At 53.6% G+C, this 17,689-nt stretch overlaps 7 protein-coding genes across 7 annotated transcripts; 5 read left to right on the forward strand and 2 right to left on the reverse strand.

The window, feature by feature from the left end:
- Window positions 1-85: 85 nt before the first annotated feature.
- Window positions 86-3,541, reverse strand: ISF_06141 (DNA-directed DNA polymerase, family B, multifunctional domain protein; the record flags this gene model as incomplete). Its single annotated transcript, XM_018849745.1, has 1 exon — window positions 86-3,541. The coding sequence occupies one exon, from the start codon at window positions 3,539-3,541 to the stop codon at window positions 86-88; it is 3,456 nt and encodes a 1,151-aa protein (XP_018703243.1).
- A 1,954-nt stretch (window positions 3,542-5,495) lies between these two features.
- On the forward strand, window positions 5,496-6,881 carry ISF_06142 (Pre-mRNA splicing Prp18-interacting factor; the record flags this gene model as incomplete). The annotated part of the gene is made up of 1 exon (XM_018849746.1): window positions 5,496-6,881. One exon carries the CDS (start codon window positions 5,496-5,498, stop codon window positions 6,879-6,881), a length of 1,386 nt encoding a protein of 461 aa, XP_018703244.1.
- Window positions 6,882-7,141: 260 nt separating this feature from the next.
- ISF_06143 (40S ribosomal protein S9 (S7)) lies at window positions 7,142-7,864 on the reverse strand (the record flags this gene model as incomplete). The annotated part of the gene is made up of 3 exons (XM_018849747.1): window positions 7,142-7,550; window positions 7,621-7,719; window positions 7,800-7,864. The coding sequence occupies 3 exons, from the start codon at window positions 7,862-7,864 to the stop codon at window positions 7,142-7,144; spliced, it is 573 nt and encodes a 190-aa protein (XP_018703245.1).
- Window positions 7,865-8,279: 415 nt separating this feature from the next.
- On the forward strand, window positions 8,280-9,020 carry ISF_06144 (Ribosomal protein L21e; the record flags this gene model as incomplete). The annotated part of the gene is made up of 4 exons (XM_018849748.1): window positions 8,280-8,315; window positions 8,385-8,452; window positions 8,520-8,567; window positions 8,690-9,020. 4 exons carry the CDS (start codon window positions 8,280-8,282, stop codon window positions 9,018-9,020), a joined length of 483 nt encoding a protein of 160 aa, XP_018703246.1.
- A 681-nt stretch (window positions 9,021-9,701) lies between these two features.
- Window positions 9,702-11,058, forward strand: ISF_06145 (hypothetical protein; the record flags this gene model as incomplete). Its single annotated transcript, XM_018849749.1, has 2 exons — window positions 9,702-10,880; window positions 10,963-11,058. The coding sequence occupies 2 exons, from the start codon at window positions 9,702-9,704 to the stop codon at window positions 11,056-11,058; spliced, it is 1,275 nt and encodes a 424-aa protein (XP_018703247.1).
- A 3,282-nt stretch (window positions 11,059-14,340) lies between these two features.
- ISF_06146 (Ankyrin repeat-containing domain protein) lies at window positions 14,341-16,158 on the forward strand (the record flags this gene model as incomplete). The annotated part of the gene is made up of 1 exon (XM_018849750.1): window positions 14,341-16,158. One exon carries the CDS (start codon window positions 14,341-14,343, stop codon window positions 16,156-16,158), a length of 1,818 nt encoding a protein of 605 aa, XP_018703248.1.
- Window positions 16,159-16,635: 477 nt separating this feature from the next.
- On the forward strand, window positions 16,636-17,512 carry ISF_06147 (complex I intermediate-associated protein 30; the record flags this gene model as incomplete). The annotated part of the gene is made up of 2 exons (XM_018849751.1): window positions 16,636-16,714; window positions 16,776-17,512. The coding sequence occupies 2 exons, from the start codon at window positions 16,636-16,638 to the stop codon at window positions 17,510-17,512; spliced, it is 816 nt and encodes a 271-aa protein (XP_018703249.1).
- Between the last annotated feature and the right edge of the window lie 177 nt (window positions 17,513-17,689).

The raw sequence follows: 17,689 nt of genomic DNA on the forward strand, positions 1-17,689 counted from the left end.
AAACGCCAAAGCCGCCATCACAACTCCTCGCCCGCTTAACAAAGAAGAAGAAAACAAGAAGCAATATCGTACAAGTAAAAGTACCCTACCACTCTAGGTCCTTGAGCCGCAGCGCCTCCGTCAAGCTGCCCATCACCGGCAGCGCGCTCGCGCGCTCGCCCACGACCTTGGCGCGCTGCCGCGCGCGCGTCCAGAAGACGGGGCAGTCCTTGCTGTCGCACGGCACGTCGTCCAGCGGCGCGACGCCCATGCAGCCGCGGCAAACTTCCAGCAGCTCCTGGTAGCGACGCTCCTCCGTCGCGAGCCTGGTCTGCAGCTTGAGCAGCGACTCCGGCGCCGCGGCGCGACACCTCGGACACAGCGCCGCCGTGGCCGCCGCCGCGGCCGCCGCCGCAGCCTCGCGGAGGAACTTGACACCGCAGACGAGGCAGTGCGTCGACTTCATGTACGACTCCAGCGTGGCACGCTTGCTGTTGGACGGTCCGCCGGCTTGGTGGGGGATGGCCCGCTGGACCTTGGGCATCTCGTCGTACCACTGGCGGACGTTTGCGCCGACGAGGTTGAAGATGCGCTCGAGCGGGGGCACCAGGTTCTTGCCAATGTAGTACTCGGCGTCGAGCTGCCAGTGCGGGTTGGCGAGGAGGTCCTCGGGGGCGACGCAGCGGTCGATGAGGCGGGTGCCGGGCGCGCCGGTGATGACGACGTACGGCACGCGCTCGCCGTACTGCGGCTCGGCGCGCGCGTCCTCGAGCATCCGGCGCGCCGAGATGAGCGCGCCGGCCGGTGGCGGGCCCTTGTCCGAGTAGCTCCCGAGGCGCACCTCGCGCGCGAAGCAAAAGTCCTGCACGCTGACGGCGCCGCGCATGATCTTGGCGCACTGCGCCTGGAAGTAGGCCTTGATCTGGCTCAGGTCCGCCGTCTCGAAGAGCAGCCGGAGCGCCTTCTCCTCTATCTTCTGCTCGGCGGGGGTGCCATCGCGCCGGACCGTCTCGATGCCCTTGGCGTCGAAGACGGGCGCCGCCTGGTCCCGAGTCTCGTACATGTAGCCCACGTAGCGCTTCTTGGTCTGCAGCACGCACGGGAGGTAGACCTTCTCAAACTTGAGCTTCATGGGTCGCGGGTTCATCTTGGTGATCTCTGCGGCAATCTCGTTGCCAATGTCAAAGGCCTGGTCCTTGGTGCGGCCCTTAAGGTGGATGAAAAGGCTGTCCGTGTCGCCATACACCACCTCGGCGCCCCATTTCTCGACCGAGTGTATGTAGGCAATCGATCGCTCGAGCGTCTCTCGGGCGGTTTGCACGATGCTATCTGCGATTTCGGAGCAGGGCATGCGGCCGGAGAAAGAGGCAGAAGTGTACCCGTAGGTAACATTGGCGAGCAGCTTCAAAGCAAGTTGTCTATTGTTGAGGAGCTGTTGTAGCATTTTATCGTCCTTGTCTTCCTTCATGCCACTCTTAACCATGACTCTCGTCTCCAAGATCTCGGTTAACATCTTGGCTAGCAACGACGTGCGAATCTCTGCCTTGACAAACATCATGCCGTTGGGCGCAATGTTGATGTAATCTTTCAGCAATGCCATGAGCCCAGCTTGCCGCTTGTACTCTGTAAAGCCCATCTTGCTGGTTCCGCACCAGTTGACAATGCGGCCCAGGAAGGTCGAGTAGCAGTAATTATAGGCGATCATGACACTGGGGTACAGACTTTGAAAATCCAGCACAAGCACTGGACTGCTATAGAATGCGCTTTGGGGTTCCATGACGAGGGGCAGACATTCTAGTGCATTTTGGCTGCCAACCTGTTTCTTGCTTGGCGAAATGAGCAGAAAATTTTCCGGCTTGGCGATTCGAAACATGATGGACTCTACTTTGAACTGCGAGCCGCGGGAGAATACAGAGAAGAAGTCAACGCCTAGGAGTCGAGCTTGCTCGCTGGTCCTGGGAATGAGCTCATTGGCCTCGAGAATTTGTAGATCGATCTTGGTGCGGCTCTGGAAATAGCGAAGCAGTTTTGATAGATCGCTGGGTTTGCCGCTCTTGTACCACGCTGTCAAGGTCTTGTAGGAGAAGCGAGGCACACGCCGGTGAAGCAAATGCCAGGCAACATTCTCCATGGTGTATTGCAGCAGATTCAGCTCTCCGCGCATAGCTCGCCAAATATTGATCATATGACGGCCCGTCACTCGAATCGTTGACGTGGTGTTGAAGCCCCAACGATCACTTTGTTTGCCAAATCTACCATGCGATTGGGCATTGACTCTCGAGAGCTCATCGCATAGATTGTAGTCATATTTGAGTCTTGCCCTCTCCATCAAAAAGCCCCAAGAACCGCCGTGAACCTCATATCCAGTCAAGATATCCGGGTCAAGTTCCTTCACCACGTCAACGAGGCGCACGAGGAGATCCAACTCGGAATCCTCTTCGATGACGTCAGTTTTGCAAGCCTTGCGCATGCGCTTTGCCACATCACCACCTGGTCCTAGTACAATAAGGCCGGAAATGGTACCGTCGCCATCAGTCTGCGAGGCATACGAGACTTCATCGCCCTTGCAGCACCAAAAGATGCACTGGACTTCGTCTTCTTCAGGATTCGGAACGAGCTTTGCTCGCGTGTTAACATGAACTTCAAGACTCATAGTGCTCATGTACTGCACTTCGTGCTGAACGCTGGTGGACTTGCGCTGTTGCGTGTACTTGAAGCCATGCTTGTTCTTTGGCGTTGGGCCGTCAATCTGAGACAGGTATTTGCTGCGACGCTGGACAAAGCTTGGATTTGCAAGCTTCTCCTTTTCATCAAGCCAGCGTGCCACCTCGGTAAATGTCGGAGGCGGTGTGCCTATCTCCCATGTACGCAAGTTGCAGGTCCTTCTTTGTCTCTCCACTGTTAGATCAGAGGGCATTGAAGTTACGTCGAAAGCTCCATTGCCATCGTCACCAAAGTCGAATGCAGGTAGGTACGGTAGTGAATTACCAATCAGCCGAAATTCCCGGCCCGCGTACTCTCTGGCTCGAGGAGGAACATCTTTTTCATTACCGTAGAATGGATCTTTGTAAAGTTGATCTAGCAGGCGGAACTGTGCAAGCGAGTCGGCATCGTTTGGTGGTGGCGGGAGCGTCGAGAATATTATAGTTGGGCGTGATGACGTATTAGCGATGGCTTGTGGAATCTGCTCTGTGCCATTGCTGCTTGCAGAATCGAGTGGGCTAGCCTGCGACAAGGAGAATGGTTGCGATGACGGAAAGGCAAATCCGTGACCGCCAGAGGAGGTTAAAGTGGACATATCTGACGCACGCTTGACAGGTAAACCAGCATCGCTTGTCTCTGAAGCCGATTGCTTGCTTCTTTGACTCAAGCGCAGTCGTGTATGAGGGTCATTCTGGTTCTTGACAATCGCAAAGTTGAGCGTGACCCTTGATGTGGTTGATCCGTCGGACTGTTTTGGTATTGGTGACGAAGCCAGGTTGAATGTCGTTCTGCGCTCTCCTGGATCCGTCTTCGACTTTGGCGGAGTTTTGTCGCCGTGTTTGGCCTTCTTTGAAATCATGTCTGACCACAGTCCCGAGCCAGAACGCTTCAATTCTCTCTTCTGGGATGTCGGTAGCCTGTGATATCTTGACCTTCCAATATACCCGCCATTCTCAGCAGCATTTATAATGGTCGCTGATACCGCCATGATAGGTGGACGGCCCGTTCTGCAGCCGCTCACACAAATGCCAGGTATCGAGTCCTCTAATGGCTTCCTGCCCAAAATCGCCGGATCTAGATGGGACGGTTCCGAGTCTGAATCGTGCTCCTCGCCTTCCATCAGCTCATGCAAAGCTTCGTCATCGGATTCTTGAAAGTAAAAAGATCCGTCGGCAGCGTTGGCTTGGCGCACTTTCTGTTCATCAACCTCAATACTGCTGGCCGGATCAATTTTGTCCTCTGGAACTGTAGGAGGAAGGCCAAGTGCTGGCAGAAGGCTGGAAGGATGCAAATCCTCGACAGATTGCAGAGCCGTTTTTACGGTCGCTTCGAAAGGAACCGGCCGCACAAACTCTTCGAATGAAGAGACAGCAGGGCCAATGCTCTCGCGATCTGCAGCAGCAAGCTCTTCAATCCTTGCCTTGTACTCATCCTCATGAATCCAGCCCTGTGACAGTGAAGCTCGCGGCTCGGCAGACATTGGCACCAAAGCTTCGGGTGGAAATGGCGTGTTGCCAGGTTTGAGACCAGGTATGCGCCGTCTACGCCGTGCCGTTTCATCTTTCCATAAACCTGCCATGCTGTGCACGAGCTTCATATCGCTAGGTAGTGGCTTTTTGAACTCAACAAAGCCATGGTGGAGCTGACGTTCCTGCACCAGCGTTCGGTTTGTGATATCCTGGACGCAGATATCGACTTCGATAGAACAACGACTAACACGAGGTAGTGTATAATCATCTGTTATGCGACCTGGAGGTATGGACAGGTCATGCCACAGATGCGACGAGTTCGAACCGTCATTGTGAGCAGGCACCGGCGCACGGAAAGCTGTCTGTGATGCATCCAAATAATCGCACCCGAACAAATTATAGTCGATCATAAACTGAGAAAGGTATTGCAAGTGAGCTTCATACGGCTGGAGCTTCTGTTTCAGAATAGCGCCTTGCTGAAGCAAATCGGCTAGACGCGTCATCACCATGGGGTTGAACATGTAGATCTTGAGAAAGAAGCGATATCCAACATGGTAGCCATAAAATGGTACACCCTTGACGAGGGTGATGCGCGCAACGAATCTCGAGCTGAGACCTTGCCCATCTCTTCGGAAGCTCACAGATAGAGCATGATCGATTGAGAGATGCAGTCTGTAGATAAAAGATCCGACTCCAGAAAAGTCAATACTCCGTCACTCACCTGCGATAGTGAGAGGATATCACATACCTTCATCTTGGGAGAGGTCACCCTCATATTCGACAAACAAATATGGAAATGCTCCATGGATGTGCGCGCACACTTTTTGCCCTGTCTCTGTTGATCCAAAAATTCGAATAACGGGAACTTTTGGCCCTCTGGCCGCCTGGGAGGGTCGTATGTCATTGCGAAGCTGCGGGTCGTATATAGTGGGCGTCGCCTGGTAGCTGTCGATGCAGTTCAGTCTGACGCGGAACAAGTCCATTATTCCCAACGCGTGAATCCATCGGGATGCATGGAGTAAATGTGAAACCTGGAAGGCAATAATCTTTTTCACCCAAATGAAGCCGCAACGGCTAGCATTTGCTCTCCCGTCGAAGCGTGGCGCCGCCAAACGCGACAGGCAGCGACAAGAGGCGCCCCACTACGCGAACGCACGTGATGATAGTGGCTTCTTATCGGCGACTTGGTGCCTTTTCCGTCGCAGTCTTGCCTTCTCATCAGCTCAATATCGAGGTGCTCTGTGCGAAGGTTACAAACCATATTACTTCTGATCAATCTACGACCGTTTCTACTACTACTGCAACGAAAAGGAGGCTGCGCGCAGTCGGCTAGCCTCCCAAGTAATGCCTCCTCCTCCACCAAGGAAGCCCGAGACGGGCGCTGCAAATAAGGAAGAGAATATCTACATCCCTTCCTTCATCAGCAAGAAGCCATTCTATGCCGGCGATGACGATGACGATGGGGCCGATTACCTGAAGCATCAACGTCGCGAGGAAAAGAAGGAATCGACGAAATGGTACGACCGCGGTCGAAAGGCAGGCCCAGCCGCAACGAAATATCGCAAAGGCGCCTGTGAGAACTGCGGCGCCATGACACACAAAGCCAAAGATTGCCTAAGTAGGCCACGCGCGAAGGGCGCAAAGTGGACTGGCAAGGATATCCAAGCCGACGAGGTCCTACAGAATGTCAACCTCGGGTGGGACGCGAAGCGAGATCGTTGGAACGGCTACGACGCTAAGGAATATAAACATGTGGTGGAGGAATATAACGAAATGGAGAAACTGAGAAAAATGGCACAAAAAGGCGCCGGTGTCGACGATGAGGACGACGAGGGCGACAAGTACGCGGAGGAGAATGACATGAGCAAGCATCAAAGCACAGCTACACGACAGCTGCGTATACGAGAAGACACAGCCAAGTATCTACTGAATCTGGATCTCGAGTCTGCCAAATATGACCCTAAAACGCGATCCCTGGTCGACGGCGGCGCGACCGCCGACAAAGCTGCAGATTTGTTTGCCGAAGAAGGATTCATGAGGTCCTCGGGGGATGCAGGCGAATTCGAGAAGGCTCAGCGACTTGCATGGGAGGCACAGGAGAAGACTGGAGATACGTCTTTGCACATGCAAGCCAACCCAACTGCCGGAGCCTTTCTCCGAAAGAAGGAGGCCGAGGAGGATGAAATGAAGCGAACGGAGAGAGAGAAGCAGCTTCAAGATAAGTACGGTGGCGGAGAGCAAAAAGCCTTGCCAAGCTCTATACGGAATATGATGATTACAGAATCCGAAAACTTTGTCGAATACGACGAGGCTGGGTTGATCAAGGGTGCACCAAGGCAGAAGGCTTTATCCAAGTACAAGGAGGACGTCTTGATCAACAATCACACTTCAATATGGGGCAGCTGGTGGTCCAATTTCAAATGGGGTTACGCTTGCTGTCACTCTTTCATTAAGAACAGTTACTGCACAGGAGAAGACGGCAAGTCGGCTTGGGAAGCTGCAGAATTACAGCGGACAGGCGCCAATCTCGGCAATGGCGACGCAGAAGAGACAGCGACGGAGGACAAGCAGCCAGACGACAAGCCTCAAGAGGATGAAAAAACCAAGAAGAGAAGCAGGGAAGAGATGATGAACGGTGTCACAGAGGAAGAAATGGAGGAATACCGCCGGAAGAGAACCGTGGCAGCCGACCCTATGGCGAAGTTCCTGGGCAAGGACGAGCTGCTGTAGAGACAGTCCAGTCTACATACATACATGACATGAATATACCACAAAATTTACAGTTGAGAACACATTTATCGCTTCACATTTGTAAGCACGAGGTCGTCAGACGACGGGCAAGTACGGTAATTGTTTGTAATCATTCCATTTTTATCCGTTGATCAACGCCCCAAGCCATGACGCGAAATCCCTTTCCGAAGTTCAAATGGCAGTTTCGTTGCACAATTTTCGTGAAGAGGGCAAGCAGCGACAATATGTGGTCAATGCATTTACTCCTCGTCCTCCTCCTCACCCTCCTCGCCGTCGGCGGCAGCCTTGGCCTTCTTTCTGCGGACACGGCCGGGGCGGCCAGAGCCGAAGGGAGAGTTGAGAGCGAAGTCAATGTGCTTCTGCGAGTCGAGACGGACGATGAAAGAAGGAACGTTGACGATCTGCTTGCCGACGCGGATGTGGCGCTGGCGGATCAGGACACGGGCGTGGTGGATGGACTTGGCGAGGCCGAGCTTGTAGACGCAGGTCTGGAGACGACGCTCAAGGAAATCCTCGATCTTGAGGGCCAGGACGTAATCGAGCTTCATGCGGGACTCGTCGAGGACACCGACGCGGACAAGACGGCGAATGAGCGCATTGCCTTCGAACAGACGCTTAGGGTCCTTCTCGTCGAGGGTAAGGAGCTGACTGCAGTGCGAAGATTCTATTAGCCAACAAAATTCCAACAAATATAGTTCGAGGTTTCGAAAGAGCGTACCGAGCAGCACGACGAATCTTGGACAGCGTCAGACCGACGCGCCAGACCTCACGCTTGTTGCGGAGGCCATACTCGCCAACGAGCTTAAGCTCGGAGTCACTATTGTATCGAGGTCAGTCTTGAGTCACAATCGACGTAAACAGAGACAAGCTCATGTTCAGTGGCCGGTGAATACTGACAGTCGGGCAGACTCGAAGGGTCTACGGGGGACACGAGAGGTCTTGGAGTGGGCGCGAGGAGGCATCCTGAATTGATGTGGTTAGAGATTGAAAATTCGCATCTTGGGTTCAACTTTGGGCACTCACTTGACGTTACTCCGAGTTGTTACTGGAGAGTGAACTTTTGCGCAGCTGGTCCAGAGAAATCGTCAAAGTGTTGTGGGGATTCGGGCTAATTTTTGGAACGCTACAGGTCACGTGTCGAGATTGTTGCGAACCCTAACGGGTGCATCCCACCTTGCACATTTCTTTGCCCTACGATAGCTAGCGAGAAAGTGGGACCAAGGGCAGGAAAAAAAAGTTGCATTAGCTAAGCATCGCAAGCCCACAAGCTGTTGCGCAAAATCAGTAGTCAACCCACCAGCGCTTTTGCTGTACTTTGTCAATCCACGATCACCAAGACCGAAACCCCCCCGTGTCGTTCCGGTAAAATCAGTCAAAATGGGTCACTCCTACGGAAAGAGAGCGGGCACTCGCGTACGTTTCTTCGAATCTGTCGAATGTTGAGGAAGGGGGAGAATTGTCTTATGCTGACCGACCGTGCAGTATGCCTTCAGCCGCGACTTTCGCAAGAAGGGTACGTTGGCCATGACCACGTACCTGCGCCAGTACCGGTATGCCGACACCGAGCCGATAGGAGAATCTGCGAGTGAGGGAACGGAATGGCTAATGTGCGAATAGCGTCGGTGATATCGTCGATATCAAGGTCAACGGTGCCGTCCAGAAGGGGTAAGATTTGAACCGCCAATCCCAATTCGAACGCTTGACGATGCATGCGAATTCACTTGCGAGCGAGAAACGAACGGGACATTTCCGAGCGACCAGAGTAGGAAGCTAACGGGTCCACGCAGCATGCCCTTCAAGGTCTACCACGGCAAGACTGGCGTCGTCTACAACGTCACCAAGTCCTCGGTCGGAATCATCATCTACAAGAAGGTCAACCACCGCTACCTCGAGAAGCGTCTGAACATCCGCATCGAGCACGTCCAGCCCTCGCGCTCCCGCGACGACTTCCTGCGCCGCGTCAAAGAGAACGCCGAGAAGAAGAAGGCCGCCCGCGCCGCCGGCACCACCGTCCAGGTCAAGCGCCTGCCCCTCATGCCCCGTGAGGCCCGCACCGTCTCCCTGACCGACGTCCCCCCCGAGACTGTCACCCCTCTTCCGTACGAGACTACGATTTAAAAAAAGAAAGGAATTTGGTTTTGCCACGGGGTGCGCTGCGGTTGCTTATTATTTTCTTGTGGTGTTGCGTCCGGATGGGAAAGATTCTCAGCATGGCAGGGTCTGCATTTCGATGTCCATAGGGAATGAAACAAACAAAAACATGACATCTACACAAGCTTGGTGCTTTTGTGCCACCACGGTTGTGAGGCTGTTCCGGAACGGAGAAGGGCGCTGATGTGCAGGTGACTGTTGCCCGTGGTCGCTGAATGCCATGGGAATTTCCTGGCAAATTTCAGTACTCGCTATTGGTCATTGAGGATTGGCAGAGTACTTGGAGCGCCATGTGTGTGTATAAAATCCACCGTTGAATAGAATATCAGGCTCAATCACCATGAATCCTCAACACAGTCTCGAAACAAATTACTGGTCAGAAAGACGTGCTTGGCTCAATTGCTATTGTTCTACCTCGTCATTCACGATGATGAAGCGAAGAAGTTGCCGGGGCTGTGAGAGCGTGAAACCAGGCTGTGGCCTAATTATCAGCCTGCTTGGCGGTCTGCCACCTTTCCCGCGCATGGTTGTAACCGCCTATTAAGAGGTGCTCTAATTCTGTTCATCCTTCTCCCGCACATCCTCCAGAGTTCGGCCCATATTGGCGACCTAATTTCTCTTCGCTATACGAATATATGTGATGTGAATATGTCTGCGAATTCTGTTACCTCCGATAGCGAAGACAGCGACGGCTTCATTATCACAAACAACCCAACCCGAGACTGCTCCGATTGCCCCCCACTCAGCGTGGAGGAGCTTGCCAAAGTGCGGGAATGGCTTGAGCCAACAGCCTATGACATCTCGGGCGGTGAATACCGAAAGCACACCTCATCATACCTTTCGGGAACTGGAAGTTGGCTCACTGCCTCATCCGAGTACCAGCAGTGGCTGACGGGCCAGGACCATGGCCTCCTCTGGATCAAGGGGATACCAGGGTCAGGCAAGTCAGTCATGGCCGCCAAGATCATTGCCGATTTGACGACGTCTGAGCCGAAATCCCCGGTTCTATACTTTTTCTTCCGTCAAATCATCGATGCCAACCATGAGCCTGCGGCTTTGCTTCGCGACTGGATGGATCAGCTCCTGCAGCACAGTCCAGTTTTGCAGCGGCAGCTATACTCCCATGTCAAAGGCGGCGAGTCCTGGAAGAGCGTTTCGCAGGATGACATGTGGAAATATCTGAAAACGGCCTTTGCATCGCTCTCCGAGATGGTATTTTGCGTCACTGACGCTCTCGACGAAATGGACCAAGGAAATGATACATTTCTGCAAGCACTGGCGAATCTCGGACACTGGCGACCCGACAAGGTCAAAGTTCTCATTACCAGTCGACCCGTTTCAAGCGTCGAGACACCCTTGCATCTGGTTCCCTGTCTTAAAATTCGTCTCCGAGAGGACGAGGTCGACAACGACATCTCTCGCTTCGTGATGCATTCATTAAAGACCTCACAAATAGACAAAAGACATTGGCCTACAATTATCGACGCAGTTCCGGGAAGGGCCAACGGGCTCTTTCTATACGCTCGACTTGCAATGGATGCCTTTCTTGAGCCCGGCGCCGATGTTGAGACAGCGCTGGCGCACCTTCCCATCGACCTCAACGTTCTGTACACGAATCTCCTCAGGGAGCACATTTCTCGTTCAGGAGTCGATGAAGCGGTACAAAAATTGATTCTTCAGGCGGTGACACATGCCACGCGACCACTACGTCTCCTTGAAATAGCCGAAATGCTTAGCGTGGTCGATACAGAGCGCGATTTGAAGGCACGTAAGGAGCTCGTCAAGGCAGCTTGCGGCCCTCTCTTAGAGATACTCGCGGACGAAACAGTCTCAGTTATACATCATTCTTTCACCGAGTACCTAAAAGGTATCACGAGGCTGCAGGCCGACAGCGGCTACCCGCCCCTAGCGTATGGTGCTGCGCACGAGCAACTCGCATACGCCTGTCTCCGTTATCTTTGCAGCGGAGTTCTGGACAGTTTCCCTGCTCATGTTGAAGACCTAGAGCTCTACGAAGCTCGTTCCTATCTAAAATTAGGGTTGTGGAAGAAGCACCCTTTTCTCAAGTACGCGACTGGCAGCTGGTTCAAACATGTTGTCGCAGCGTGCTCTGCGTCGTCGGACGACACTAGAATCCTCGCCGAGACTTGCCGGTTTCTTGATAATGATTCTTGGCGGCTAGCTTCGTGTCGTCTAGAGCGGCAATTTGCTACATGGGATGCCCCAAAGGCTCACGTCGCCGCGAAATGGGGTCTGACCGGATACATCAAATTACTCATTGAACACGCTGAAGACGTAGATTCCGTGGATAGGCAGGGAAGAACTCCACTGTAAGATATCTTGACCATGCTATCGCAAAAATTATGTGCGCCTCGGTTTACTAACAGTGTTGCGCTGCAGTTGGTGGGCTGCCAGTGAGGGCCACGCCGACACGGTCCAGGTATTGATCGCAGCAGGAGCCAAGCCAGATGGCGGGAATGCCACTGATGGCTATACACCCCTTCATCAAGCAGCAAAAGCAAACCATTTCTCAGTGGTTGAACTGCTTCTGCGAGCTGGCGTGAGCCCTATGATCCGGAAGGGTCTAGGTAGTCCGCAGAAGTTCAGTGCTCATTGCATGCCGAGTCATGGTGAAAGCCCTCTTCGATGTGCCTGCGAAAAGGGCCACCTGGAAACTGTTGATGCGATGATGAAATACATCATGGACCTCGGCAAAATTTATTGGGCATTGGCCTGGGCTGCTTGCAGCGGGCAGTCTCGGTTGGTTTCCCTACTACTGGAGTATCCCGGAGTGGACGTCAATGCCAAGGTTCGCGGAGATACATTTCTCTACTTGGCTTGCTACAGTCTTGATATTGAGACTATCAGTATTTTGCTACGGGCTGGTGCGGATCCGACAGTGCTTAGCATCGGCGACCAACACCCCATGAACGTCGATATTGACTACACGCCGGAGCCGACAGGATGCCCAACTCAAAGTTGTTTGCGGGCTATCACTGAAAATTACAGGCTGGAGGGTACCCTCAAGAATCTAGTAGCCGGAAAAGGCATTGAGAAGCTGTTCAGCAACTTGTTCCTTGCTGGATTAGACGTGAATCAGCGTGACAGCACAGGACAAACGCTGCTGCACCGAGTAACCGGGTCTGCAGAGCTCACTCAACTGTTGCTCTCAGAAGGTGCTGATGCTACGGCAGTCGACGATAAGAAAAACACGCCGCTTCATTTCGCCGTCAAGCCTGACGTAATTTCAATCCTCGTCAAAATTGGTGGTGCCAATGTTAATGCGGTGGACATGAATGGCCAAACACCGCTGCATAGAGCTACATCGCATTGCCACACAACGCTGCATCGAGCTAAATCACTAGCCACCATCTCGAAGCTTCTGGAGTATGGCGCCGACCCTAACATGATGGACAATAAGGGGAACACTGTGTTGCATCTGTTACTTTGGCTGACAACTGCTGCCACCTTGCATGAGCACGTCGCTCTTTTGCTGCGATTTGGAGCAGACCCCAACATAAAAAATCACGACGGCCTGACACCGCTTCGAAGAATACGAAATGTGCACACTGCCGGCCAAGTTGTCGATTGCCTTATTCAAGCCGGTGCAGACATTGATTCGAGGGACAATACTGGAAGGACAGCATTATTCGACGCTGTCTGTCAACAGTCCTTTGTCAATCAGAATAGCATCTGTATTCTCGAGTTTTTGCTCGATGTTGGCGCCTCTAAGCGAAGTCGCGATTTCAAAGGTCGCAAGATGGCACATGGGGCAATCAGGGGTGCCATGTGCCAGAATGATATAGGAAGGGTAGTTCAGTGGCTAGATGCCCTGGATAGTCTAGAGCTACTTGACTTGGAGGCTGTCGACAACGCGGGCAACAGTCTCTTGCATGAGCTCTGCTCTCATGTGCAAAACACACTCACTAGGCGCACCGTCGAAATGCATCTTATCAGGTTACTTACTGGCGCTGGATTAGATATTTCGCGAAAGAATTACGCAGGACACACACCGCTTCATCTGCTCTGCGCGCGACCTTGCGAGCAAGGAGGATCTTGGTATGCTTTCGATCTTCCGATAGCTTACGCGATCCAGAAGTGCAAGAATATTGATGAGCGCGATTCAAGTGGAAACACAGCTCTTCACATTGCATCTGCGTATGAGCAAACCTGGTGCAAACTGCTGCTTGATGCAGGCGCTGATCCCACACTGCGTAATCACGACGGTCTGACGCCGCTTCATCTGGCCGCTCGCTGCAAGCAAAGCAATGTGGTTGGTATGCTCCTGAAGGCAGTTCGTGACCGCCTGGGTGATGCGCCTTCTGATGAGGCTGCTCTAATCAATGCAACAGTTATCAACAGCTGCTACAACATCTATGAGCCGTTTCATCTTACGGCTTTGTTCTATGCCTGCCAGTCTGGAAGGCCGGAAAGCGTAAAGCTCTTACTAGATGCTGGCGCCGACCCTAACATTGGAACTTTGTTTGTAGCGTGTGCGATGATGGAGCAGGAAAATCGACTCTGGGAGGCAAAGGACCCTTCTCCGGTAGGTGACATCGCCGCTTTGAGACTGTTCGATACGAAGCGACCTCCGAAGCCACCGCCAGCACACCGAACAGACTTGTTCTATCCTTTTGTATCAACAAGGCTGGAGGAGATTCTGGACATGTTGTTTTCGGCAGGCATCAAGCTATCGTTACTCTGCAGCGACCCGTCAAGAGGGCACACCAACCCATTTGCGAAGGCTGCTAGCCTTCATAGCGACTACGCATACATGTGTTTCAATGGTATCAAGACAAAACACTCGGAAAAGATGGAAGAGGTATCAGAGTGTGTTACAAGTCGTGATCCGATGCGAGGCTTGAGTACCTTTGACGGTCGAATGGTGGCTCTCCGACAAAATGAATCGGAGCGTATGATAAAGCAAAGTGGCTGGCTTCAGCCAGAGGGGATTGATTTCGAAATATTCCGTGCCATCATCGTTCGTCGCCAATATCATTTGATCGCACCAATGGTCGAGGCCGGTTGCCGTTTCCTCCTCCCAGGCATTCCGCATTTGCAATATCTTATTGTCCATGGCCTTGCGTCTGTGTTTAACCAAATTGTCGAAGCAGAAACGCAATCACGGCTGAGCGAAGGAGAATGGCATGCATTCGGCGACCCTAGCAAGCCTGGTCTTCACTTCCGGCCCAAACTCCAACAGGATGAGGTAATTCAGAACGGCAATCCTAGAGAAGAATTTCGAAACAAGATGCTGGAGTATGCAGTAGGCCGAGCGCTACCAAACATGGAGATTGTTGAGCTTCTCGTGACCAAGTATGCGGTGAACATCAACGAGGGCCATAGAGGCAACAACACGGCTCTGCACACGATTGCACGTGGACATCACTGGTGGCAGGGGGCACAGGCCTTACCGTTTCTTATAAAATCCGGAGCAGATATTGAAAGTCGAAATTTGTCCGGGCAAACACCGCTGCACCTAGCGCTGGACAGAAAAAAGGGTGGTGCGCTGGGCGAGCTTGGCCCTTTCCACAAGGATGTTGCGGAGGCGTTGATCAATGCCGGGGCCGACATGAATGCTATCGATTCTAAAGGGCAAAGCTGCCTCGACGTGGCGGGCTACAGCACCGAACTGATCGATTTACTCATAAGCAACGGAGCAGTAATACATGCCAGCTCGATTTTTTCGGCGCTCAAAGCTGACAACAGCACCGCGCTGGAGAAGCTGCTGAACGGAGGGGCGGACGCGAATGGCCGCATGCCATTTGTCGAAGATGATCTCCGGGAAAAGGATGATATGGATGGGTTCTGCCTAGGTGACAGCAGGATGACGTTTGATACTGCGCTGGTACCTCATCATGAAATTGTTCCAGTCTATTATATGGCGTCGAAATCGGCATTTCCGGAAGATGCGGATATGCGAAGCTGTTTCAGAAAACTCTTGGAGCACGGGGCAGATATTTATGCGCCTTTCCAGGTGCAGCCAGAAGCACACAGCTTCAGAGGGTCAACCCGTCAGGAGGATTATAATAGGATGCTGGGGCTTGCGGACGAGCATGCGACTGCACCAGAAGAGCGCAGCGTTTTGCATGAACTTGTTCGTCTAGGGAAACTGAGCAAATGCATCATCGATGCTGTGGACATTAACACGGGTTGCCGGGATCCCAAAGGTTGCACTCTTCTGCACGCCGTGTGCGATAGCTGGAATGGCCCAGACAGCGTGATTGATATGACGTCGGATGACGATGACGATGACGATGGCGAAGAAGAAGTTGCAGACCAGAGAAAGGAGGGGCACATGACGGCATTCCAGCAGCTGCTGACTCTTGGGTGCGATATTAGGGCACGCGACAACAGCGGACAGAGTGTTGTGCACCACATGATCTATCGAGGTTGGAAGTATCCAGAGAAGCTAGGACGCTTGGAAAAGTCCATGGCGGAGGTTGCGCGTCTTGCGCCCGAGCTCCTCAACGCGCCGAATGCTTCAGGAAACACCCCCTTCCATTATAGCGCTTTGCTGACGGCATCTGCTCGGCGACCCGCGGCGGTCAGTCGGGAGGGGGACGAGCCCCGACGGACGGAGCAGACCGCCATGGTCAACCTCACGCGGCTGCTGCTGCGCCTGGGCGCCAGCCCGGCCGGCGTCAACGACGACGGCAACAGCGTGCTGCACTTTCTCGCGCCGAACCTGGACCGGTACGACGTGACGGCGTTGTTTACGGAGCTGGTGCGCGACCACGGGCTCGACGTCAACGCGCGCAACGGGCTCGGGGAGACGCCGCTGACGCACCTGGCGAACCGAACGGGCGCCCTGCTCCGGCTGTGCGGAGGCGGACAGCCCCAGCTGTGTCCGGACGACTATGCGGCGGCCGAGGCCGTGGCGGCGCTGAAGGCGCTGGGCGCGGACTTTGGGGTCGTGGACGCGCGGACGGGCGACGGCCTCTTGCACCTCGCGGCCACGGACGCGGTGCAGCTCTTCAAGGCCGTCATGGACTGCGGTGGACTGGACCCCGCGAGGGAGAACAAGGCCCATCAGACGGCGATTGATGTGGCGGCAACGTACAATAACAAGGAGATACTGGCCCTGTTTGAAAAGAAGGTGTAGAAGGGAAATTTGCGTGGAAAGAGCCCTCCCCTAGACACGGCTTGGTTCGCTGCGTTCCTGCCGGTGCACCAATTTATAAGTTGAAAACGCATATTCTGGGGGTACCTACAAGTTGTTATCTTGCACCAGGCCGTTTCCTGCGGGCACTCAGAGAAGGGGTTGCAACAGTTAGAAATCTAAGTTGCAGGAAATGGTTAATAAAGTGGAGCCGTCACAGTTCAGCGTGAGCGTGAGCCGTCAGATCTCGAAGCCTCGATTCTACATACGATTCTACATACACAACAGTCAATGCAGCGCACTTCAGAGCCCTTTGTGGCTGAAAGGGGAGGAAAGTCCCCACATAACGACAACCTCGACAGCATCAAGAGATAGCTTTCGACACTGATCCATACTCTCCCCTGGTGGCACGGAGGCTGCGATACCACCATCCAGCTTTCTCTCTGTATCTTTCCTCGTCATAGACACACATCTGCTAACATGCGGGCGACACAACCACAATGGCGCAAGAGTTTCTTGTCGCGCAGTCTAGATGAGCTGAAGCGCCGGTCTAGCATAGGTCAGTACCTCACGGCGCGCTTCGCGCACAATTCCTCCCCATGAAACTGACATCTCCGCAGCGTGGAATCTCGAAGCTGTGAAAGGGCCGCAAGGCCCACGCACTCTCTACGAATTTACTGACAGCGAGTCGACACGCGACTGCATCCTCATGTCCGACGATCTCATCGGCGGCTCGTCCAAGTCACACCTCGATTATGTAACATGCCCTTCGACCTCATTACCTTCGACCGCAACATCGACATCGTCATCGTCATCGTCATCGTCATCGTCATCGCCTTCATCCTACGCACGCTTTCACGGCTCCATTTCCACAGCCTTACCAAGCGACAGACTCAAGATCAAGCGGACTGGCTACGCTGCCTTTCGGACGCCCAACCAGGCGCCCACCCTCTTCGGGAAATCCGTCTGGGATATCGACCCCTACACCTACCTCGCACTTCGCGTAAAGTCTGACGGTCGTGCCTACTTTGTCAACGTCCAGACTGAGGGCGTCGAGCCCACCGATCTACACCAGCATCGTCTCTTCGCCAAGCGCCCGGGGCAATGGGAGACGGTCCTCATAAAATGGAACGATTTTGTCCGCACCAACTATGGCTTCGTCGTCGAGCCCCAGACCGAGATCCTGCGCCAGCGCGTCGCCACCGTCGGCGTTGGACTGACGGACCGAGTCGAGGGACCTTTTGAACTTTGTATCCAGCGAGTCTGGGCGACAAACCAACCGCCTGACATCGACGGCCCCAACTTGGAGCTACATGGGGGACTTAAGACGAAACAAGGCGATCGGATAAAATGGTAGCAGAAGCAAGAGCAATGCGAGAAATCAAACAAAACGTTTCTGGCCGCCGCTAGAATGCGTCCTCATTAAAATCACTTTATTCTCTAGACTGCATAAAACCGTAGCGCCTAGCAAATTCCTTCCTTGCCCACCAATACTCGTCTCGAAATTGGCCACCAAAACGCCGTCGTATGGATA

The sequence above is a fragment of the Cordyceps fumosorosea genome, assembly GCF_001636725.1.
Source record: "Cordyceps fumosorosea ARSEF 2679 chromosome Unknown scaffold_15, whole genome shotgun sequence".
Taxonomy (NCBI): Eukaryota; Fungi; Ascomycota; class Sordariomycetes; order Hypocreales; family Cordycipitaceae; genus Cordyceps; species Cordyceps fumosorosea.